The sequence below is a fragment of the Balaenoptera physalus genome (assembly GCF_965194825.1).
Source record: "Balaenoptera physalus genome assembly, chromosome: 11".
Taxonomy (NCBI): Eukaryota; Metazoa; Chordata; class Mammalia; order Artiodactyla; family Balaenopteridae; genus Balaenoptera; species Balaenoptera physalus.
Genome location: NC_138896.1, coordinates 81080612 through 81105943, shown reverse-complemented (window position 1 = coordinate 81105943; position 25332 = coordinate 81080612). Strand labels below are relative to the sequence as shown.

The 25332-nt window shown below is 43.0% G+C and overlaps 2 protein-coding genes across 23 annotated transcripts in view; one reads left to right on the top strand and one right to left on the bottom strand.

Moving 5' to 3' along the window:
* LOC309637522 (uncharacterized protein) overlaps positions 1-25332 on the bottom strand; it is a 759578-nt gene that overhangs the window by 79511 nt on the left and 654735 nt on the right. The gene's annotated exons all lie outside the window — the stretch shown is intronic.
* The window catches only part of FHIT (fragile histidine triad diadenosine triphosphatase), a 1480075-nt gene that overhangs the window by 1444802 nt on the left and 9941 nt on the right, over positions 1-25332 (top strand). For all 17 annotated transcript variants that reach the window (XM_082412414.1, XM_082412417.1, XM_082412428.1 and 14 more), the window contains one exon: positions 11874-11980. In XM_082412414.1, the coding sequence (XP_082268540.1) occupies positions 11874-11975 (102 nt within the window). In that variant the 3' untranslated portion in view covers positions 11976-11980. The remainder of the gene's footprint in view (positions 1-11873; positions 11981-25332) is intronic.

The window sequence follows — 25332 nt, the reverse complement described above, 5'->3', positions numbered from 1 at the left end:
ACTCAGTATGACAATCTCTAGGTCCACCCACGTTGCTGCACATGGCATTATTCTGTTCTTTTTTATGGCTGATATTACATTGTAGGTATGTACCACATCCTTATCCTACAACCATGTGATAAGACTACACCCCATCTTTTCCCCACCCTCCCCCATACTGACTTGTCCATCACCCTGAATCCCATGGTCCCCATTCCTTTACTCCTTTTTACCTAGTTTTAGGCATCTCTATGCATTCCTAAAAAACAACTCAAAAATATATACTTTTCAACTTTATAAAAAAGTATCATGCTGTATAATAACTTTTGGGAATTTTTTTTTCCCTTAATAGTATGTTATTGAGATTAGCCCATATGGGCTAATTGTCTCTATCAAACAATTATTTCGATCACTGTGTAATATTCCATCATATGAATATATCACATTTTATTCATCTACTTTCTGAATAAGTGGCCATGTCCAGGCTTTTGCTGTTTTAATCAGAGCTACTTTGAAGATTCTCATGTATGTGGGCAAGAATTTCTCTCGGGTACATACCTGGGTGTAGTATTGCTGGGTTTTAGGGTACTGTGAATGTCAGCTTTAGGAGATAATGCCAAACTGTTTCCCAAAGAGGTTGTTTCAATATATTCTCTCACAGGCAATGCCAGAGCACTCCTGAGGGTTTATGTCCTCTCTAGCCCGCAGTATTGCCAGATTTAGGTATAGCTCAAATTCATCAGTACTCAAAAGTAGTATCTTTACATTAACTTGATCCTGTGTGGTGTGACTCTTAAGAGCTGATGGTAGGACTTATGTGTAGAAGTCGGGGGAAGGGAGATTTAGACTCAGGGTGAGGAAGGATGGTCTCCTAGCACAGCTTGTCAACTAGGGTCCGACTGTCTGAGGACTGTAGGATGTCCATCCCTGGAACATTCAAGGCAGGGCATGAGCGCCCCTTGGCAGCAATACGGCAGAAGGGATACAGATGTCACATGATGTTTGGACCAGAGAACTTTAAATACGTGTTTTAAATCCTGATTCTAGAACCAAGCTTTTTTCGAATATTCGTTTCTGGACCTTTAAATAGATACCTGAAATTACAAAAAGCTATTTTAAAGCATTCTGATCTTTTATCTTTTAAAACCAACCAAACAAATTCCTTTAAACCCTTGAGCTGCACTGAGGTGAGATTAATTAAAAGATTAGGACTCTGAAAAGATTTTTATGGGTTTTTCATACATGAAGTTATAACTCCCAGTAATAATATTTTCAGCTTTAATGGGAATATCAAAGAAAGATACTAATATTTTAAAATCAAGCCATATATATATGTGAGCCAACCCTGGGATTTTTGTATATGTGTGTGTGTGTGTGTGTGTGTGTGTGTGTGTAGTGCCTTTTGATCATCTTAGTAATAAATAATTGAGAGATGCACAGTAGGAAGCTGAAAAAGGTGAGGTTATCTTTTTTCTAGCCTGATGATGCTTCAAAAAAGTCATGAGCCCGGTATTGCATTTTAATTTTTCACTCAGGCGAAGGTGTGTGTGTGTGTGTGTGTGTGTGTGTGTGTGTGTGTGTGTGTGTGTGTGTGTGTGTGTGTGTGTGTGTGTTTGCAGTTGCCTTATATCTCCATTGTCTGTGCTGATTTCCGGATTATGGTCACTTATAGGGTATATAAAATGAACAACTGAGCCCATTAACAAGGAAATCTCAGTTTCTTTTGAGTATTCTGGGGTTTTTTTGTTCGTTTGTTTTTAAAGGCATTTGAAATCCTCTGTGACAAAGATCTGTTGTCATGCCTGGTAAGCCTAGCGTTCCAGCCGCATGCAAGGCTTTATGTCTTCGTTAAAGGTTTTTAAATGAAATAGAGAGAGGCGTTTGCGAGAGGCTGGCCCCTAATTTGTTTGTGCAGTGTACACCGGCCAGGTTCTTTGAAGGGCATTGGAACAGCTCCATCAGAAATGAATGGGTTTGTAAGTCACGGAGGGTAGGTTACTTCCGAGGGGTGCACAGCAGCTTCAGAGGGTGCAGCTTTGTAACCAGAGGCAGGACGATCGTCTCGTATAAAGAAGGCAGCGGGCTGGTGAGCACCCCTGGAGTACAGGCTGTCTGTCTGTCTGTCTGTCTGTCATTTCCCATCTGCCCACATGCGGTCCCGGTGCCAGGCACCTGGCTGGCTGGTGCTAGGCGAGCTCTTTCAGCTCTGCCAGACATATGCTGGACATTCGGAGAGACGTTTCCGAGGTCAGCCAGCATCCTCGCTGCTCACCACTTGTGCAAATAACTTGCTGCTCACCCGCTTTCCTGTGGAAAGCTTCCCGTTAGCAAGACCGGATGTTAACGTGAGGGACAGACCCAGTAAGCAAAACTCAAGCCAGGGGGCGGCACTGCCCGTGCTCAAAGGCCAGACTGGCCTCCCCTCCTTCACCCCGCCAAGTCTGGACTCCCTGTGTCTTCACCCGATTGCTATTCTTCTGAGCCTAGAAGAAATGGGTGCTGAACGAAGGTGATGCGACAAGTGAATCATCCGATCCCTCTTCTCTTCCAGCACTTGCGCCGCTGGTCCCACAGGGAGGGAGAAGCACCTGCTTCTTTTGCCCTTTCTCTGGGTGCTTCCTCACTCGGCTTCAGTCCCTGGCCTTCAGCCCGTTCAGAGACCGTTCAGATACCTCCGTCTTTCTCTGGGTGTCGGCACTTGCCGATCGCTCTCAGCTTTAACTGTCACCTCCTCAGCGCAGTCTTCCCTGATCATACCATCTCATGTACTGATAGTTCTCTTTATTATTCTCTCTCACGGTTGTAATAGACTTGATTCCTTGCTAATTGCCTGCCTTCTCTCCTCGAACGTAAGCCTCCTGAACACACTCGGCCTTGCCCAGCCTGCTTACCACTGCATGGTGCAATGCACGGTGCCGGCACGTGGAAGACATCTTACTACTTGTTGATTAATCGAATGAGTTCTGCAGACAAACGAGTTTCCAGTGTTTGGGGGACCCATATTTGCAACCCCCTAACCTAGTTCAGCTTCTCCGAATGGGTTTTATTTTGAGGCCCAGTTGTAGTTGCCTGGAGCATTGTGTTAAGCAGGTTTCTGAGGCCATGTCTATGGCGGTGAATTTTTGGTTGTGTACTGTCTTAGCACCCTCTTTGGGGATAAGCTGTCTCGCCTGGACCATGCTTCTAAAGTTTCTGTAAGGCGCCTTAAAAAAAAAGAAGCCATACTGTAGCAGGAGCAAATAGAAAATAAAATGTTCAGGAGATTCAAACGAAACCTGAAATTGGCCCTTTGCGTTTTCCCTTTCCTCATTCTGAGTACCACAGGCTGACCTCACTCTAGGGAGAAAGGAGGAGAAAACTCTTGTTCAAACACCAGTGTCCTAAACATGGAGGGAAAACAGGCTTACAGAGCATGACTGGCTGAGGAAATTGCTTTTTGAATAAATGCTTCCTTCTCTGAAGTTTGCTTCATCACAAACCTCCCTTTCCGAGGGTGCTTCATTTCATTTCTCGGTGACAGCATGCTTTTAGAAACAGGAGGCCTGAGGAAATCAAACTGGTAGAAATCTCTAGTCCCTGCGACTTCACTAATTTCCTACCCACAGAAAACCCAGGAGAACTCAGATAGGGTGGAGCCTGGGGCGAGGCGTCCGTGACCAGCAATTATTTACTGAAAACTGCCCTGGGAGACAACTGCCCCCCTCCCCTGCCCCCCACTCGCAGAGGAGGCACCCCAGCTCAGAGGCTGATCTCTAGTTGCAACTTTGGTTTTCTTTTCTGGACTGCTTTAGTACCCATGTTTTCAAAAATGTTAACCAAAGGAAAATTTTCAGAGTGGATCCCTGAGTGAGTGCACTAGGAGCCCCCAAACTGTATTTCTAATCTGAACCAATGATTGTTCCTAATTAGCCCTGCGATGTTCTCCTGACTTACATTCCTAAGAGACTTGGATGATTCATCTGGAAAACGGGGACGATGAACTTGCACAGCCAGTACGTTGGGAGGGAAGCTGTAACTTAGAGACCTATTCTGACAAATGTTTCTTGAAAACCTACTCCTGGGTGTCAGACACAGCAAGCAGTGAGGATACAAAGATGGATGTTACTGTGATTTGGTGATTTCTACCATAAACATGGGAACTAGACAGGAGGCTTGTTACCAAATCAGCTATTGTTGAGTGCTTTTTTTTTTTTTTTTTGGATTTTTTTTAATAACTAGAAGAGCAAAGAACTCCTGGGTGAGTGTGATTGATTTCTCTACGGAACCCTCGCAGCCAGGTTACCGCTGTAAATGGCACTGTCAGCTGAAATGCTAAGCCCCACTATTAGGTAGGATCAGGTTCATCCCTTATAAACATGAAGCTCACTGTAGTAAGCTATGAGGAAAATTTTAGCAGTGGGGTGTCCTAAGAATAAGCCGAGTTTGCCCTTCACTCTGTCTATGCCGATGATTCTCAAATGTAGCGACTCCTGTATCAACCCCCAGCGCTCCCTCACAGCCCCCTTGCTGAGTCCTGTTCCTCAACTGCCCTGATGTCACGTTGTCAGGAAGTTCTAGACGGTGGCCGGCAGCACGGCAGATCCAGGTGGGCCTCCCTTCTCAGATGCACATTTCAGGTTAGCTTCATGGCTCCCTCCCCTGACCGGAAGTGACCCCTTTGATGTTTTAATTAAAATCAACTCTGCATAGGGCCAGAAGCCACAGTTGCTTTTGGCTGAACTGCTCCTAACAAGCTTCTGATGGAAAACTGCAAACTTTAATGTCCCACCAATTAAAGCGATTTTCTGATGGCAGGTGTGCACCCCAGCAAACCGGAATTGTTCACCTGGGTTTGTACAGGTTATTAGGGTGTATGGGATGCTCTGACGACCATTCACAGTTTAGTCAGTTGACTAGTATCTCGTCCAAATTGTGATGCTGGCAGTCTCATCTGCCGCTTTGGCAATCGGCTTGACAATGTGATACTTTAATGGATAATCGGATAAGCAGTTGGGTTCTGTTATAGTACAGCGGTTTGGCAAATAGTTTGGGGGGGTTACAAATTCTTAAACATCAACACTCTACACTCCTTGAAAGTAGGATGTCATTAATTAATAGCTTATTTCAGAATTTTGGCCCCATTGGCAGCACTAAAAAAACTTTTGCTTCTATTCAAGCAAGTTAGGCTCAAGTCAAAGCTTTGGCAACTAATTAAATGATGAATGCTCCATCAGTTACCAGAATTTCTCTCCATAAAGGGCAAAGAACTGGGCTATGGAAACTCAACAGTGAACAGAGGGAACTGCAGGTAATTTGGTTGCAGTAATCTAGTGGTTAGTCCAGAGTTTCAGCTCACAGGATCCCTCCCATGGAGAGAAAGAAGGGAGGAAATGAACATATTTTTGCCCAAAGAAATATTTGAAGAATCTCAGGGTTCTAAAGAAGCAGAAGTGGCTGGCAGCAAGAGGTTGATGACACAAGTCGTTTTTTTTTTTTTTTTTGCCTCAAGTAAAAGCAAGAGGTGATTCATTAGGACACCAAGAAAGCCCAAAGTGGTGATAATCTGCTCAATACCCAGCACTTAGAGAAAGGACATTCGGTGTTTGGGGACAAAATATGTGCTCAAAGGATGCTGGCTGTATGTGTATGAGAGAGACAGAGAAAGTGAGACAGCATCAAGATCATGAAATATGACTCAGTGCCAATCTAAATGGTCCAGAAAGGGTTCTTAGGGACTTTGGGACTTTGCGAAGTGTTCTGCACGTATTGAGCAGAAACGGAGTGATTTTTCACACTGGTTCAGAGCAGCCTTGAGCAGGGGAGCCAGGATCAATGTGTGCTTTACAGAGTGCCTGGAAGGAAGCATGAGACGCAGAGGTCCGTGTACAGCGAGGGGCCGAGCCTTGTCACTAACTGCACACACTGCACTAACCGACCACCACACTGACTGTGGGCACCTGAGCCCCGCTCCACCCCTTCCTCGTGAGCCTCCCAGCTCCCACCACTTCTTCTCTGGCTGCTGCACTAGCTTGTCTCCCTCTCATTCCCCAGCCGGGCTATTCTTTATGAAAAGTTATTCTGGTCCTTTTACTTCCCTGCTTCTAACCCTTTAATATCTTCCCACTGCACCAGAGATAAAATCCAAACCTCCTAGCCATCCCCACCAGCTGTAAGGGACCTGCTATCTCCCGCAATTACTTTTCCAGCCAGTTACTCAGATGCCAAGCTTCCTTTTCCCTCCAGGTTGCTCTCCACTTGCTGTCCTCCTAGCCCTTTGCTTCATGGACCTCTAATCATTGCTCATGTCACAGCTGAAATGGCACCTCTTCATGAGGCCTTGCTCCAGACACCCCCTCCCCCAAAGTTCCACCATCCCTGCACGTCACTCTACTCTGATTCTCTTCAGAGCTCTTATCATGTGAAATTATTTTGACTTCTAAGCATCTGTCATAAAAAAAAAAAAATTCTGGAGCCTTCTACTGTTCAACTCAATAAAAACAACCACGCCCACATGACTGTCGCGTGTTCTAAAAGGCCCAAGCTTCACGTTTGCCGTCACTTCCCCCACCTCCGCTCCAGTTCCCACCTCTGGACCATCTCCCAAGGTGAATGCCATGTTTAATGCCATATTTCCCACATTTTTACTTAATATATTTTCTAAATTGACTCTTATTTTTAACTTAGATTTACTTTAAAAGGAAACTTGAGATGGCATCATAAATGGGAGATAAGCCTCAAATAGAAAAGATCTAAATAAAACAGTCTTATATTCTAGCTAGAGTCTGGATGGCACCTCTCATTCTGTTAGAGGTCACACTGGTACCATGTTCAGGACAAGCTCATACTGATGGAGACTTGCTTTTTGATTACTCAGACGACTGAAAGGTGATTGGGGAGGGAATATCTTTCTCAATAGGGTTCAAAACTTTTTGCAGTTTTGAACTGTAGAACTGGAGGCCATCTTTTGGGCCACTGGGGTGTGGGTCCCTTCTTTCAGCAGTGGAATGTTAAAGCTTCTCAAAATGGCAAGTAAGTTTCAGCTCTCTCAACAACTCTGATAGATGGGCAGGCATGGCTAGGATGCCAGGGCAGCATTCGTCACGAAAGAAAGAGTAGTACCAGAGGAGAGTGAAGCTGGCGATGGGCACAGGTTACAGGAGAGCTGGCAGATAGATACCTCATGTGTTTGCTGAAGCTGTTCCCATTGCCCAGAACAACCCTGTCCTTAAAATCCCATCACCATCTTTGAAGCCAGTGCAAATCCTGATTTTTGTAAGTCAACCGCAGACCCTACCCCAGTAAGAATTACTGTCTCCCCCAGATATCCTGAGAGCACTATGGTAGAACTTCTAGTCCGGTATTTATACCATACTGACTTGGACTAAATGATGTGTGTATGAATGTCTGCCCTGTTGGGTGGTGAGACCCCAGAAGGCAAAGGTTTTTGTCTTATTCATCTTTATAGCTTTCATAAGAGCTAGAACGGTACCTGGAGTATATCATGTGCTCAATAAAGGCCTGTTGGCTAAATTGAAAGCAGTAACAGAGGGTCAGATCTAAAAAAATTGAGGATTTACTTCCCATTGAAATTATTTTCCTTGCAATACTTTATATAAACACCTGCCTGAGCAGAACGATCAACCTGTAAGAAACGGTTTAAACTCTCCGCTCTTTATATTGTTTTACAAAACTAATAACAATGAAAGATATTGATGAATTTTAGACCACCACCCAAGTTTATATTCAGCCATTGGCTTCTTTGAGAAGTGGCTTTAAATTGTTTTTCTGCTCTTTGAAGATAATTTGGCATTTTACTACAGGTTAGTTCTAAATTCTGAAAAAAGCGTTTAAATTATTGCGAATCATTCCTCCTACTGTATTCATTACAGAGCTATAAAAATGTCAATAGTCAAGGCAGTTTGAGCATTACATCAGGGAATTAATCATTGCCCCACATGCCTCGTGAGAATACACTCAATGCACGGGAAGTAGCACAGTGTCAAAATCGACACGTATCAGTACTTCAATCAGAAATCCTGTTAACACTACCTTCCCCCAAAATCATTTCAGGCAGATAAAGCAGGATGACTGCAGATACAGGTTTTTTTTTTAATCTCTTTTCAAAGCGGTATAGAAATAGAATTCACTTCGAGGAGCCATCACAGACTTCCCTCTGTGGAATGTGAATAAAGACTTTGGTTCGACTTTCTGCAAACTTTGTAACTTTGGCATGAGCCTTCCTCAAAGAACCACACTTCTGAAAAGAGTTTCAACTCTTGCTGTTGCATAAGGAGAAGGGAAGGAATAGATGTTACATCAGCCTTGGTGCTGAGCATATTCATGATTTAACTTCTGTGGCCTCACAGCAGGGAGGAAAGAGATGAAGAACTATATAGCATTGAATCCCAGGCACCCTAGTTGAAAGAACTACTGTTATTTTATGTACTACTAAGAAAGAAAAACACTGCCAATTAAATTATGACACACCATTGATAGTAGGACATGCTTTGATTTCAGATATGTTAAAATGGGAAAAACTGTGCATCTCAGGACAGACGAGCCGTGGATTTTAAACAGTGCTAATGATTTCCTCTGCATTTCATGCAAAAATAATAATAAGCCCCAGAATGCATAAAATGCTAGCCTTGAATTTGACCTTCCTTCAGACAGTCTCCTCCATCTTCTCCAGGATTCACAGCTAGGTGGTTTTGGGAACAACCGAAATAAAACCAAGCACTTACTACGGTCCCTTCCTAAGGGGTCTCCAAGACTGAGTTGCCAGATAAGATACAGGATGTCCAGTTAAATTTGAATTTCAGATAAACGACGAATATTTTTTAGTGTAAGTATGTCCCAAATACTGCATGAGATATAGTAAAACAAATTAACTGAGTGCCCTGTATTTTTATTTGCTAAGTCTGGCAGCTGTGCTCCCGGAGTAATTCTGACTGCATTTGACCTTCACCACATGCTTTTTACTTTAAGGACCTTAACCTTTACCTGTCAGGAGCCTCCAGTAATACTTCAGTCACTTCTTACAACAACTCTGAGAGGTAGGAATTATTGCTGGTATTTTAGGGCTGAAGGAACTATTTCCTCCTCAGACTTGAATGTCTCATTAGATTCGTTTGGTTTGGTTTGAATTCTGATCATGGCTGTTAATCCTTTCACACAGTAGTTAAGGTCCAAAAGATAAAGGTCACTGGGAAACCACGAAGATGGTAAAGGCACTTTTACCCATGGAAACAACCTCTGTGGGTTGGTCATTGGTCACTGTCAGGGGACAGTATATCCAGCCTATAATAATAAGAATAATTAATAATGATACTAATAGTCATGGTAGCAGCAGCAGCAAACACTCAGCACCTCTTACTACGTGTCACGCACATCACTAATCACACGTCTTACTACTACGTTTTTACAGTTCCAGAGCAGAGTTTGCAAAGGAAAGCCTCCATACTGTCGATTGAGTCGCAGGCAACGGGCTTAAAGGCAAAGGTATTATTTCTGTTACGTGTATGGCCTCTGTCTATACACACAAACTTCTCCCAAATGCACTGCTTCTCAAGAGCAAGTGCCTGAGAAGTTTGAAAAGAATCCCCGCACCCAGGCTGCCCCCCAGACCAATTAAATCAGAATCCCTGGGGCGGAGCCAGGCATCTGTAGTTTTTAAAGTTCTCTATGTGATTGCAGTGGGCAGCCGGGGTTGAGCACAGCTGTTCTAAGGAAAGCCACACGCTTCCATCTGGGGCTTTTAGGAGGGAAACCCCTAAGTTTTAAAAACCATATACAACAGAGCTTTGCAAATACAATTAGTTTTTGTTTTACTTATTTCCTGTTTCCCATAGACAACTTATAAGCATTGGCACAACGTTGCCATCTGTAAGGCATATGACAATAGCAGACGGGAGCCTAGTAACCAAGGAGGCATTAACGTTTGCAGGCCCTAAATTTTTTGCGTTCATCTGGTATAATCTGCGTGATGAGACCACTTAATGTTGGATTTCAACATCTTCCGACAGCAGTACCACAAGTGGGAAGGCCATATTTTCTGGGCTTTGCATCGTTCTTTGTCATCCTATTGAATTGTTACAAGATGGATTTATAACAGACCTAAAGGTAGTATCAAAATGAAAATTAGCTCCTGAGTAGAAAAATAGCAATCCCGTTTGCCTCGCCTGTAGCCATTGCGTCATATCTGCTTCTGCAAGGAGGGAAATGACTTCTTAATGTGGTTTTCTTCCACTAAGGAGAATTAAGTCTACGTGGCAAAACGTAAAACCAGCGTGCTGGCAGCCAGATTCTGAGCGGAAGACCCATGACCCTCATAAACATATTTGTGTCCTGGTTATATGCTAGTGAACCTCATTTAGGCTCAAACTTACGCCGAGTAGAAACAGTGCTCAGCTGGAGGGCCAGGCTATCGTTCCCTCACTGTTTTGCCTTCTGTATCAAAGTTTGCTCTGAAATAATGGGGACATTTCTCCATCTGCTGCAAGCTGCCGGGGTGGGGTTGGGGGGGGGGTCTCTGGGTTAGAGGGAGAGTGAGTTGGGCCTGAAATAGCAAACTCCACTATTTTAGTCGTGAGGCTTTTTTCCTGAGTCGGCAAGATCCTTTGTCAAAGGATCTGGCTTTTGGGTGACGGTACCCGGTGAGCTGGAGCAGGATCTGGGGAACTAGTCACTCTTTGGTGGCACTGCAGTTCCTCCAGGATAGACTAAAAGGCAAAAATTGCCGGGGACACCCCTGGCACTACTGCTCCTTGCTGGGTGATCTCCAATAGGTCAATGAACTTCCTCGGAACTCAGTTTCTTCCTTGGTGAGAAGGAGTGAAGCAGTGCCTGCCTTGTGTATTGTAAGGATTAAATGAAATGATGCACAAGGAAATAATACAGGAAGAAGGAACCGCCCTTTACATCATCAATACTAGTTACCATTGGTGCTATTAGTTTGCCTCAATCTCCTCAAATGACAACACGAGATAGTACATTGTGCCTCCTGTAAGAATTTATACCCTCAGCATTTTAGTGTCTAGAGCCACGCACAGGAATAACAAATTTAGTTAATAAAACTAAATTGCAATAGGAGACTAAGGGGAAAAACTGAACTCTTCTAAAGAGAGTTCTGACAACACCTCTCTCTCTGATAGAACTGAAATTTTATTCACTCAATATGTAAATCTGAGACATATACAAAATGTTTTTTAAATAAATGTGGGTATCTGAAGAGGATTTTAAAAGGGTTCCTTTGTCTAAGACCAACTGTTAATTTTTTTGATGCTTCCTCATTTAATTTTTTATTTAGTTTTTCTTTGTTTTTTTTACCGTTTGCCTGCTTGAAGCCTCTTTTAATGCATGTACTCTTTTATTTCTTACTCAGTACTCATGGCCCTTCTATTTATTATTTTCATAAATTAGCCCAGGCTGTTTTGGTTCGCTGAGCAAAACTGCTCAGAGCTTATATAACAGAGGCTAAGCCGAAGAGAAGAGGAGGTAAACCCCAGGCCAGCTTGGGGAACGATTGTGGGTAGGTGGCAAATGTAATGCCTTCAGCGTCTGGGAAGTAAAACGAATGGACGATGCTGGCCAAGAGCCATGTTCGAGAGCGGTGAGGGTTTTGGTAAATGGCAGGATGTCCCCCGTCTGTGACGCCCACTCCCAACCTCAGCAGATAATTACAAGGCGGTGAAGGGACCACATGTAGCAGCCTAATCTAGTTATTGTATTACAAAAGCTGGAACTGTGGATTTGTACACAAAATCTCCCCATTTTCAAATTCTGGCAACTAATACAATGAAAAGAAAGACACACGCGCCCCCGGCCTCTGATTTGCGAATGCTGTTCGGCCGCTCCCCCAAGACTTGTTCACGGAGATCCCAAGGGCCTATTAATGAGCCTAGTTTTCTTCTCCAAAGCTCCAGAAACATGACAAAGAGAAGGAGGACTCCCCAACCTTGTGGAGATCGGAGGAGGAGATGGCAGCCGAAGCTGCGGCGCTGCGGGGCTACTTTCAGTGACGCAGGTAAAGACTGTACGTTTACTTCATCATCGCTCAGAGCCCCGCCCCCAGCAAGAGCCTCACTCAAGAAATAATGCGGATGCAGAAAAGCAGCCGCATCCGCTTCCTACGGTGGTGGTTGCACAAACGTTAAAGCCCGAGTGGAGAGGACGCTGACCCTTGCGGCACTTGGTCCAAGCTCTGGGTCTCTCTTCCCGCCTCCCCATCACCTTCTACATACCGCTCCGGTCTGTTCCCTTCCCTCCAGCCCGCCCCAGGCCCTTGTCCCCTCTGTCCGGTCTCCTCTCCATTCCTGCCCCTCTGCAAGCCAATCGCCACAGAGCAGCTGGAGAGCGTTTGTAAGGGAGGCAAACCCGATCCTTTAAAAAATCAAAACCCTTCCAGGGAGTCCCATTGCCCTCAGGCTCAGCTCTCAGATTCCTGTCAGGCTGCAAGGAGCCCTGAACCAGCTCAGCCGCACCCAGACGGGCTCTCCTTTCACTTGGGCCTCCTCTCCTGGCTGCTATTTGGTAAACTGGCCCCTTGGCTTTGGCTGCCAGGAAGCTCAGGCCAGGCAAAGAGAATTCTCTCTTTCCATTAATGATGTTTTACTATTGGGAGATCACGGATTTAAGACTCTGGTAGAAAGCTATAGCCAATCTCCTTTCCAAATTTTTACACAATGTCAAGGGACTCATGCATCTTCTGAAATGTCTTAATAAAGAGTGTGCCCATGAAATCTTGGGGCCTACCTTGAGTAAAAAAAATTATTCGTTTTCTGAAATTCAAATTTATCTGGGTCCTGTACTTTATCTGGCACCCCTGTTAATAAACCTCCTTAGGGATTATGGACCCCAGATAAAGAGCCTCCCCTCGAAATTGTTTTTCTTTTCTAAAATTGTCTGCTTCATCTGGTCTTGTGTGAATGTGTTTATGTTATAAGCAGCTGAAGTAGATCAGATACAAATTAAAAATGCAATTAGTGAACAAATAAATACTGGTAGCAGTTGAATTATGTCAAATTGTATCAACCACTTGGCGATTATGATTTTTAGCTAGAAGACACATTGGTTGTAGTATTATGTTTTCAATTGGAAATGTAAGTCTATTTTGGTGAGTTTAAAATACATGTGCATTTCTTGGTCTTTCTCTCCCCACCTCCTCTTTAAAGACCCAGTGTCAACTACCTCCCTCCCTCCATTACTGTTCACATATGCTGTGTGCTCAGGCCCTTGCATTCTAGAAAGCTTATTTCATTCTCCCATGTCACTGGCTTGTCAGCTCTGCACCCAGTTGCCTGAAGGGATATAGCGTGGTGGTAGCAGAAGCTGTCTTTGATATTTTATTTTTAACCTTTTCCACTGCTGTTCACCTTCTCATCTCTCCCTTTCTCTCCTCCACCTCCCCTTGGGATCAAGCTAGTTTACCTAAGAACACAGGCCTATGGGCATGAATGCAAACCTTGTTCTATTCCTCTTCTGAAAGCCGGTGTGTCATTTTGGGGTGTCCTGTTCAAATGTGGTCACCATTCTTCAGACTCAATTTTCTAGGCTGAATTTTTTTCTTTTTGGGGTTTCTTATGTAATGGGCACTTTCAGGGAGAGGCAAGAAAGCTCCAGGCTTTTCCTGAGGCTGGCTGAATTGTAGGATTCTATCTTACAATGTGTTTTCTAGACTGTTTAGAGAATTTAAACTTCTTACCCAAGTTTCCTGTACGCTTTGCTTTGTCAGCTTTTGCTTCTGTCTTGCCTTGAGGCCTAACGCCCCTGTCTGCCAGGTGAATCAACTTGCCTCATAAGTCTTGCTAGAGAGATATTCACCTTAACTTGTCACACAGACTATTGCCAGAGAGCCTGTGGGTTTCTCAATGAACTAACATTAACCTCTCTCTTTAAGGGTCTTTTGCTACAGACGAAACAAATCACCTTCAGTTCTCCCAGCAGTCAGACGAATGAGAACAGGGGAGATAGTGAGGCCAGTGAGCACACAGCAGTAACCTGGCGGTGAGGGACTTGAACATGGGCCCTAAGATTTCACCACGAGCGCCCTCACCGCCTGTAGTGTGAGAGGGACCGTATATAGTTCTCTTTAGAGACAAAGGGGAAAGGAAGCATTCATCTAGGAAACCTGATCACGGAATTGGTCCACCTGGATCTTTGATACCTACTCTCCTCCCTTTTCAAAGTGCACCTATCCACCGAATGTTTACACAACGTTAAGGGGTTCGTGGAACTTTCTGAAGTTGGTTAACAAATAGGGCTGTCATGCAAGATATGGACACACCTAGACTTAAAACGGTATTCAGTATTTATCTGAAATTCAGATAAACTTGGCCTCTCCGAGCTTTCCTGAGTGCACCCTCAGCAGCAAGTCAAGTCAGCGTCGGGCAGAGCCAGTTTAAAGGGTCTGATGTTGCGCACGCCGCACAGCACACACACAGGCAGATACCACGGGGCTCAGCCCCGGAGTCGATGACTATTGCCCACATTACCGAGAATTTACAAGACCTGGGTTCTGCTATTCTCCCATCTTGCAGGTGATGACAGAACTGAGACTCACTCAGGGATTTAAGTGTTACTCTAAGGTAAACGGCGCGTAAGTGGTAGAGCTCAGACCTGAACCTAGTTCCACCCCGAAAGCCTTTCCCTTCGTCTCTCACCACCCACCTTGCTTGGAAGAGCCCATGTGTCCAGCCAGCACTGCCACCCTATCCCAGCGCCCCCGTACCTTCCAAATCGTCTCTTCAGCCTCTTCACCCGCTCTACTGGCCTCGCCGGCCGCTCGGCCAGGACGTCCCTCCCCTGCTGGGCTTCCTCGCCATCCTAGTCACCACCCTCCAGCACCTGCCTCCCCAGCAACAGCCAGCCATGCTGCAGCGGGCTGAGCTTGCACCAGCTGACTTCCAGACCGGCCGACTCCTGCCCTCTTTTCTCCACCACTCGACCACGTGCCTAGGTCACATGGCCTTGGGCATGTGCAGTGTGTCGCGCAAATTTCATTTATTCCCATTTTGTCATGATTTTTCTCATCTTTGTGTACCACTTACTACTTACCTGATTGATTCACCTTTACAATTTCAGGTTATCTTAAACTTTATGTCTTAGCCTCAATGAGAAACGAGTATTACTTATTATTAGAAGTTAAGCATAAAAAAGAAACATGAAAGAAAAACAGTGCAGATGAATTCCAGCTCTGCATAGCTCCTTGCCTGTAGCTATCAGGACTGAGGTTGCTGGTCATCCTTAGAGAGGTTGGCACCAAACCAAGGCTCTCCATTTGCCCTATTCAAAAGGATTAAAAGAGAATTACCTACAGAGGGATTCAGTGTAGATCAGCTAAAATGATCTTAAACAGGCCAACGATACCCATCTTTGGAAAACAGCAGCAGAGGTCAGAATCCAAAACCTGACCAAGTTGACTCCAGACCTGCTCCAACCCCTAAGCTAGTGCTTCCCGTGTCTCTCCCCCGGCACAGGGAGAAGCATGAGGGAGGCCAGAGTGAGCTTCCCTGGGGATGGGAGGCCGCTATCTGGTACCTAGATGGAGGGCTCCGGGCAGGAAGCCCTGCACCACGCCCCACAGGCACGCTCAGTCTCTGGGCCGATTGGATCTGCTTGCCCTTCGTCTACCTTAACAACCAGCGTGCTGCCGAGAAGAATGTGCAGCCTCATGCCCAGAGATGCCCTATCTAGGAAACGGGACTGTAATAGGCAAAGAGCTGCTCTCTGCCGAATGCTTGGTGGGGAAGTACCTAGCAACCCCTCAGTAAGTAACCAACCTTGTTCTATAGCTTCTGTATGCATAAACCCAGACTAATCCTCAGCACGACAAGACTGCCAGGGGACCACAGAGATAAACCTTCCCAAACTAGAAACCGTTTCCTCCGCCTCCTGAAGCCATCCTTTGTTTGCTTCCAGGAATCCAGCATTTGCCTTCTGCTTAGGTGAATTTATGCATTGCCTCCCCCTGCTGGGCTGAGTTCCTGGGTAGGGGTTTTGTGATGGCTCTTTTAGTGTATGTTATAAATCATATTAGATGACAGTGGATCTGCATTTCTTATCTAACCTTGCATCCTTCCTGGAACATAGTATTTTTCTCTAGGTACTTAGTACTTGGGTTTGCTGCCGCTACACACCCTTGTTTATTATCACCTCCCGTCCCCACTCCCACCCCATGTTGTAATTGAGTGGGGTGTGTTGTTTGTAAAATATGCAAGCATCGCCCCTAACACTGATAGAAAGTCAGAGCGGAGCAGGTCTCCACACCCTGCTGTGTCAGCAGAGTTCGTTTGTAATTCATCAAACTCTCCTCTGTGCGTACCTTTACTTTATAGATAATTGGTTGCCTCTCATTTACTCATAACACAGCCGTGCAATTTCAAAGCAACTGAGTCAGCCCAAAACAGCATTATTAGTAGCTACAGATGTACTGTCAAGGCAAAATTTTGACACTAGAATATTTGAAAAACATCACTACAATTTCAGCCACTGGACCATACATATCATAATCATGGATAGCCAAAGTGGACGAGAAAGGACAGGTTTACTTATTTAGCACACGTTCTGGTCACTGAATTGTACCTTTTGAAATCTACCCCAACAGCTTAGAAAAAATCTCAGCCTTCTCCAAGAGGGTCTCCTCTCAGCTCAGCAGCCTCCAATGAGAAAGACCCAAGGAGCAGATCATAGTATTCATGTTTCCTCAGGGAAGAGGAAGAGTTAACTTCAGCTCCTTGGCCAATTCAGTCCTAAACCCACTAGGTAATCCCCATCTCGGGATGTCTTCAATGCCAAGAAAAGTGTTGGCCAGTACTCCTTCAGCCCGTCCCCAGACTGATACAAGAAAAGATTTTCTTTAGCATGGAAGTGTAAGAGATGATCCCTTGCCCTTGTTTAAGGCTAGTGATATTTTAGTATGTTCTAAAGCTCTTTAGATAAAGGATCCATCATCTTAAACAAAGATATTTTAGTTTGCTTTTTCTTCCTCTCCTGCCCATGTTTCTACTGGATTATGCTGCCTCTTCCCTCCTTCTGTGTAGACTATGTTTACAGAACCAAATTTCAGTAGCAAGGAATTAAAAACTCAGTTATTTGGATTAGCTAAATATAAATCAAGCCCCTATGGCCTAAATTGGGAATGATAAACCATAGGCTCATAGAGACTTTAGAAATAATCAAATCTAATGTCCCACTAAATGATTTATTTTATCATAACCCAAAAGAGGTATAGTAGGTTTAAAAACCTACCTTTATAAACATTCTTTTAGGTAAGTCCACCCCATGGCTCCAAAATGGGTTTTTAGTTCTGTTTCATTATTTTTAAAATGCTTTACCAAGATCCAGCTTTCTCTAAAATGTCCCTAATAGTTCAGGCAAAAGTTTTCCCAGGCCAGTAATGGTTAAAAGCATCTACAGAACTGTTCTGTTGAGATTTAATTCGATTGGTGGTAGAAATGACTAGTGTCTTGTAGTCAATTTTAACTCTTCTGAATCTCGGAAATACATGGTCCATCAGCATGGAGTCTTTTTCAGAAAAGTGTAGTCCAAATCCCAAAAGTAATTTTTAAAAGTTTCAAGTTTGGGACTTCCCTGGTGGTCCAGTGGTTAAGAATCCGTCTTGCAACACAGGGGACGCCGGTTCGATCCCTGACCAGGGATCTAAGATCCCACATGCCTCAGGGCAACTAAGCCCGCGAGCCTCAGCTACAGAGCCCACACACTCTGGAGCCACGCGCCACAACTAGAGAGAAGCCCGTGCACTGCAATGAAAGATCCCGCATGCCTCAACTAAGACCCGATGCAGCCAAAAAATTAATTAACTAATTAATTAATTTTTTAAAAAGTTTCAAGCTTTCCTTGCATCTTGCAAAATGATGATAAAGCCTATCATCACCATCATCTTCATCCTTACCTCATCTCCAGAAATGGATAATTTATCACATATCAATCTGCATACTATCATATGGCAAAAACCTTCTAGAAATGTCTACCCACTCCCAAGACTTTTCTTTTTCTACTTGCTTCTCTCCACTCTTCCACTCTTCTCATTTTGTCTTTGTCTCTGCCAGAAAGGATGGTGTGGGGAAAAGACCCTCCTGGAGGTCATGGGCAGTTAATATGAAGAAAGGCTATGAAAATTCACCTCAATAATCCTGGACTCATCATTTACTACTAGCTAATATTTATGCAGTTCACTCCAGCCTATGCCTAACCTGTCCCTCAGCCACCTCTTATATAGTTAGTGCTCCATTATTTTGACACTCCAGGGGCATCAATCAAGTTATCATGTGGGCATGCAACCAATCAATTCAGGATCCACTAGCAAAAGCAGCTCTAAATTGTGCTCCTTGTGGATTTAATACTTCTCTGAGGATCCAGAAGACCCTGTAGTTATCTTCTACCACCTCCAATTTATAATGAATGGTGGGCCACGGAGACTGCAAGGGCCCATCAGCTGTGCCAACGTGTAGATGCATTATGTTCCCTCTGATTTCTATTTTAAAGATAATAAATGATGGAAATGTTTGAGTTATGAGAAATTAGTTCAAACAGTAATTAAAGAACAAAACCTGTAGGGCAGGCTGTTTTGAGACCACCAAAAAAGAAGTGTGATTTCTGCTTCTAACAGACCAAATAATTTGAATCAACCTACCCACTGTGTTCAACTAGAAAAATTACACAAGAGTATAAGAAAACATCTGTTAAAGGTAAAAAGGTATCACAAGAGTACAGGGTCAAGATCCAAGAAAGGACAGAATTGCAGAGAGAGGAGCCCAGGATGAAGGGTTGCCTTTCCCCTGAAGGCATCTATGAGTCTTAGAGAGGCAGATGGAGCTAAAGCAGTAAAAGCTGGGGTGCCAATGGCAGGGCCCTTTCTAAATCTCCCATACCTGGATGGGAATGTGAAGATCTGGGAAAGTGATACCCTTGGAAAAAGAGTGAGCCAGATGTAAACCAGCCCTGGTATCAACTGCAGCCCAATTTCAAAACATCTGGGCAGTTGAGAAAGTCTCAGTCCCAGAAATTGAAGTAAGGTGATTCTAAATTGCTAGTCCCATTGGGTTCCTGGAAGAAGCAAAGAAAAAAATAACCTCTGGAAGAAAATAAATCCATTCAAGATCTTAAATTATTTCTGTAAATAATTTTTTTTCAAATAGAATGCCCAATATGAGTGTATATACATACACACGCATACACACACTCTGCACAGTAATATGAGGAGACAAGTCAATATAACCGAGGTTAGAATCCCCAGACACAGCCATTAAAATAACTGTGTTTACTTTCTTTTGGGATAGAAAGGACCAGGTTGAAAAAAAAATCAGCAGAAAGCTGGAATCTATTAAAAATACAGAGATGATGTGAAAAAGAACCAAATAGAAATTCTATAACTGAAAACTACAGTAGCCCAATGAATGAATTTAGCAGCATAATTTTTACAGGCAAAAAGAGAATTAGTGAACTTAAAGATGAGCCATATGAAAATATTCAGAATGAACCATGAAGAGATGAAAGGAGAGCGGGAACAAGCATGAGAGGTCAGAAGATAGAGAACATACTGAGAAAGTCTAATAGATACTTATGTACAGTTCCAAATCAGGGTTCTAGTGGAAGATATACTTTAAAAGATAATGGCTGAGAATTTTTCAAAACTGGCAAAAGTCATCAGTCCAACTATTCAAGACCACACCAAACCCAGAGTGGGGGTTATAGAATACGCACCTAGGCACATCATGGTAAAACCGCAGAAAATCAAATCCAAAGAGTAATTTGTTAGATTTAATAGTAAAAAGAAAAAAAAAAAAACAACTTATTTTCAATGGAGTAATAATTAGACCAAAGACAACAACGGAAAAATCAAAAGACCATGGAATTACATCTCTAAAGAGCTGAAAACAATAGCTGCCAACCTAGATTCCATACCCAGTTCATATATTCTTATAGAATGAAGGTGAAACAAATGTATTTCCTGACAAAAGCTGAGAGGATTCACCACCAGCAGACTCATACAAAAGGAATTCTAAAGAAGAAGAAATCAAGTAGAAATTGGAAACAATTTTGAACTGAATGAAGAAGACTAAAACTTGTGGATGCAACTAAAGGTGTGTTTAGAGGGTGATTTACTTTTAATTATGACTCATATGCATTTATTAGAAAAAAATTAAAGCTAAAAGTTAATATGCTACACATCTTTGTGGATATTGCAGTCATTAAAAAGGAGAAGAGCATATAATGAATAATCTTAGACCAATAAGTTTGAAAATTGGGATTAAATTTATTTTTCTAGAAAAAAATGCAGTTTACCCAAACTGACACAAAGTGAAAAATATGAATAATTTGATAACTATTAAAGAACTCAAACCTGAATTAAAACCCTTCTCACAAAGAAAATGTCAGGCCCAGATAGCTTTACTGGTGAATTCTACCACACAATTAAGATAAGAAACAAGAATCTGAATAAGATTCTCCATAAGAATCTTATGACTGGTGGAACAAATTCTGCCAGAGAAAAGGAAAAAGAAAAACCTCTCCCACTTCTCAATTTGTTGTATGAGTTGCCTTACACATGTACCTGACAGGAACATAACAGAAGGGAAATAGATAGACTAATTGCACATGGAAACACAGATGCCACCGTCTTAAAAGGATACCCTATAGGTAGACAGACAGATTAATTGCAATGTGTGTGCACGATCTATGAAAAGAATAACATATTAGACTAATCTTATGCCTTTCACCAGACTAATAAAGGATAAATGATAGGATCATCTCAGTAGATGCTGAATAAAAGTTGATCAAATTCAACATCCAACTTAATAAACGTAAAAGTTCTAGAAAAACTAGAGCTAGGAAGGAATCTGTACTTAAGGATGAAATGTTGAACATTATTCACCTGAGACTGCTATGAGATAAGAATATTCACTATTAGCCCTGCTATTTCACAGTGTACCCAAGGTCCCAGGTAGTACAGTAAGGCAAGAACAATAAATAAAAGGATAGGAGGATTAGAAAGGAAGGAATAAAACTGTCATTATTGGTATACAATATGATGCATGCAGAAAACTCAAAAGAATCTACTGAGAGACAATTAAAATTAATCAGAAAGCTTAGCAAGGCCTCTGAATATAAGATCAACATATGCAAGTTTTGAATTTCTCGGCCGTTGTCTTCGCTCAGGCTACCATAACAAAATACAATAGACTGGGTAGCTTAAATAACAGATAATTATTTCTTACATCTGGAGGCTAGAAGTCTAAGATAAGGGCGCCAACATGGTTGGGTTCTGGTGAGAGCCCTCTTCCTGGCCTATAGCTGGCTACCTTCTCACTGTGTCCTCCTGTGGAGAAGAGAGAGTGAGCTTTAATCTCACTCTTCTTATAAGGACACTAGTCCCATCGTGGGGCCTCTACCCTCATGACCTCATCTAAACCCAACTACCTCCTAAAGGCCATATCTCCAATTACTATCACGTTGGGAGTTAGAGCTTCAACATGTGAATTTTGAGGGGACACAAACCGTCCATAAAACCACACAGTATGAAAAAATTTAAAGTTAGTTTATATTAATATCAGAGATCAAATGCCTAGGAATAATTAAAGATATGCGAGCTTCTAGATAGAAAACTAAAATGTTATTAAGAGGCATTAAAGAAGAATTAAATAAATGGAGACATGAGTGACTCAGTTTTATAAAGACTCAAGTCTTCTCAGATTTACCTATAAATTTAAGGCTACTCAGATTTACCTATAAATTTAGTGGTGTCTCACATTTACCTATAAATTTAATGCCATAATTTTTGGTGGTGGTGGTGGGTTTCTTTTTTTTTTTTTTTTTGTAAAATTGGAAAAATTAGTTCTAAAATACTGATGGAAATGTAGCCAGAGACGATTAAAAGAACAAGACAGAAGTATAGGAGGGCTTACCCTTAAAGGATATTGACTTATTACAAGGCTACAAAAGTTAAGAGAGCATGGTGTTGGTACAAGGATAAATAGAGTGATGGAACAAACTAGAAAGCCCAGAAACAGATACAGGCATATATGAACACTTGATTTAAGATAAAAATGACATCACAGAACTATGGGGAAAGGAAAATCTGTTCAATAAATGGTTCTGGAAAAATTGGATATCCATGTAGAAAACTAATGAAACTATACCCTACCTCATACCATATGCAAAAGTCAGTTCCAGGTGGATTATAATTCAAAATCTGAAGTGCAAATTTAGAAGGGAATATAGGAGAATATTGTCATGGTCTTGCTATAGGGCAAGACTTTTTAAATAGGACAGAAAGCATTATTATTAAAAAAAGATTGATAAACTGGACTACATTCAAATTAATTTTATCAAAAACCATTAAGGGGGCTTCCCTGGTGGCGTGGTGGTTGGGAGTCTGCTTGCCAATGCAGGGGACACGGGTTCCAGCCCTGGTCTGGGAAGATCCTGCATGCTGCGGAGCAGCTGGGCCCGTGAGCCACAACTACTGAGCCTGCGCGTCTGGAGCCTGTGCTCCGCAGCGGGAGAGGCCGCGATGGTGAGAGGCCCGCGCACCGCGATGAAGAATGGCCCCCGCTTGCCGCAACTAGAGAAAGCCCTCGCACAGAAACGAAGACCCAACACAGCCATAAATAAATTAAAAAAAAAAAAAAAACCATTAAGGGAGAGTAAGAGAGAAAAATGCAAGATACAGAGTGGGAGAAGCTATTTGCCATGTATACAACCAGTGAAGGGCCAGTATCCAGAATATAATATTTTTAAAGAAAAGAAAAAGAAAAAAATGTATAAGCCAATTAGAGAAAGTCAACAGCCTAGTAGAAAGTACAAAAGGATTTGAACACACACTTCATAAAAAATAGGTCTCAAAATGGCCAGTAATCCTTAGTCATCAGGGAAATGTATACTTTAAACACAATGAAATACCACTATATACCCACCACAATAGTCAAAATTGTAAAAGACTGACAATATCAAGTGTCTGCAAGAATGCAGAACAACAGAAACACAAAAGAATACATGCTGTGTGATTGCATTCACATAAAGTTCAAAAACAGGCAAAACTAAATTATAGTGTTTAGAGATACATTCATTTACAAGGTAAAATTATAAAGGAAAGCAAGGAAGCAATCATCGTAAAATCAGCCCAGTGGTTACCTTTGTGGAGGAGGCAAGACAGAGCTTGTGATTCGGGAGGGGAGTGTGGAGTGAGAGGGTGGAAGGGCTGGTAATGTCCTGTTCCTTGTCATGGGTGGGTGGCAAGACACGTTGGCTTTGTATTAATTCTGTAAGCTCTATACACGCACACACACACACACACACACACACACACACACTTTTCTGTATATTTCACTGTAACAAGGACTAAAAATAAATCAGATAAATGAAAAATTTTAAATTAAGGACAAAAGAAAAGGAAGGAAGAGATTGATTTTAATGTATGGTTTAATTGCTGGCTGGATATTCAATTATTCCAGAATAAGTTTAAACAGAAAAGAATAATTGCCACATATATTCTTCACAGACACTCCACTATTGAAATAGAGCAGGACCCTACGGTCCTTCCCCCCCATGTCCTCAGCCTGCCTTCTGTCTGTGAAAAAAAACTTTAGCCGAAGAATAAGTTTAATCAGACAAGTGAGAAAATGCAGAAACAAAGGAAAACAGTCAAACAGGACAAAACAGTAATAGTTCAGTTAGTAAACAAAGCCAAGAACTTTTAGTTCCTCCTCAAGGGCTATAGATAATATTCACAGCCATATCCTGTGAGCTGTCTTGTAGCTACTGAAACCCCCAGGAGGTGGGAGAAGTCAACTACCTGATGACTAGACTGTAGCCATGTTAGAAGCTGCCACAATTCCGAGAATTGGCCTCAAGGAAGTGGGAACAAACCGACGCTGGAACTGAAGATTAACTGTACCTAAAACAGTCAAGATGACACTGGTCAGACCACGCCATGACCAGTTTCAAGATGACTGTCGGAGCTGATTGTGCTGTTTCTGCATGTAGCCCCTTCCCCCTCAGCCTGTAAAAGCTCTTGCCCACTGGTAATGGCGGGTGGGGCGGGGGGAGTTGGCCATTGGACAGGAGTCCGCCTCCACCCCCCCTCCCCCCCCACCCCCATTTGCCGGCATCCAAATTAAAGCAAACTTTCCTTTCCACCAACCTTGCCTCTTTATTGGCTTTTGAGCGGCGAGCAGCCGGACCCCCGCTGTCAGTTACACTGTTACATCAGAGAGTTGATTCTCCTCGTCTTGGCCATCCTCCCTGACTTTAAGGGACCACGCTGGCCTAGAAGATCATTATTTCAGGAACTGAGGAGGGGAAACCACCACAGAGGATGCTTCATTATTAATGATTCTTAATGATACCACTTATGGAGATCTCATTATGGGCAAGTTATACCAAGCACTTCGCAGGCTTTATTTCAGTTAAACCCCACAACAACCCTCTAGTATTGTCCCAATGTTCACATGTGGAAACTAGGCCTACGGTCGCTATAGGACTTTCCCAAGGACTCTCAGGTTATATGTGGAGAGTCTGGGCAACCCAGGCAGTCTGACTCTGGAGCCCACACTTACCTTTACACTAAAGTTGGTGGGTCTCTGTATAGAAATGTCCTCCTCTGCTTAAATCCTAGCTAACTAAAGACAAGAGCTGTACAATGAAGATGAGGTGCAAGATATAGCTTACTCTTACTTCTTCACTAACTTCAGGAAAAGTACCAGTATTTGGTGATTTCTGTGCTGGGGGCTTTGCACAGGTCACTTTATCCAGTCATCACAACCACTCTGCCCAAGAGACAGTGCTGTCCTGTTTCCCTGTGCAGCATCGGCTATGGGCTGAATATTTGCCTGAAAACTAAAACTGCATTTGATGAAGAGGAGTGAATCACAGCTAATCCACCGTGGACCATAACGTATAAGATGTTGCATTCCTGGAATCAGTGAGGACTCCCAAGGGCTCCGTTCAAGACCTTTCAGTTAGGGTTTCCTTTAGAGACAGGGGGTTTTCACCAAAAGTCTGTAATTAGCCCTTGGATTTCAAAACATTTAGAAAACAGCTGAGAGAGTCAAACAGAAAATAGGATGGGTGTAGCAGACATGGGACTTTGGAACTGCCAATCTCTCCCAAAACCCCAGTTGTAAGCATGTGACTCCAGCTTGGCCAGTTAGAGAGCTTCTCTACCATTTGGTGTATGGACATAGAGAGAGAAGCCCTAGAAGGGGTGATATAGACTAGACTTGAGGCTACTGCAGTCATCCTGCTCATATTTGGAGAAGTCTGATGCAGGACAAGCCCCCAGAGGAAAGGGAGACAAAAGATAAAGGGAGGAGAAGAATTGTCTACAGCCACCCCATCCTCCATAGTTAAAAGGTCGAA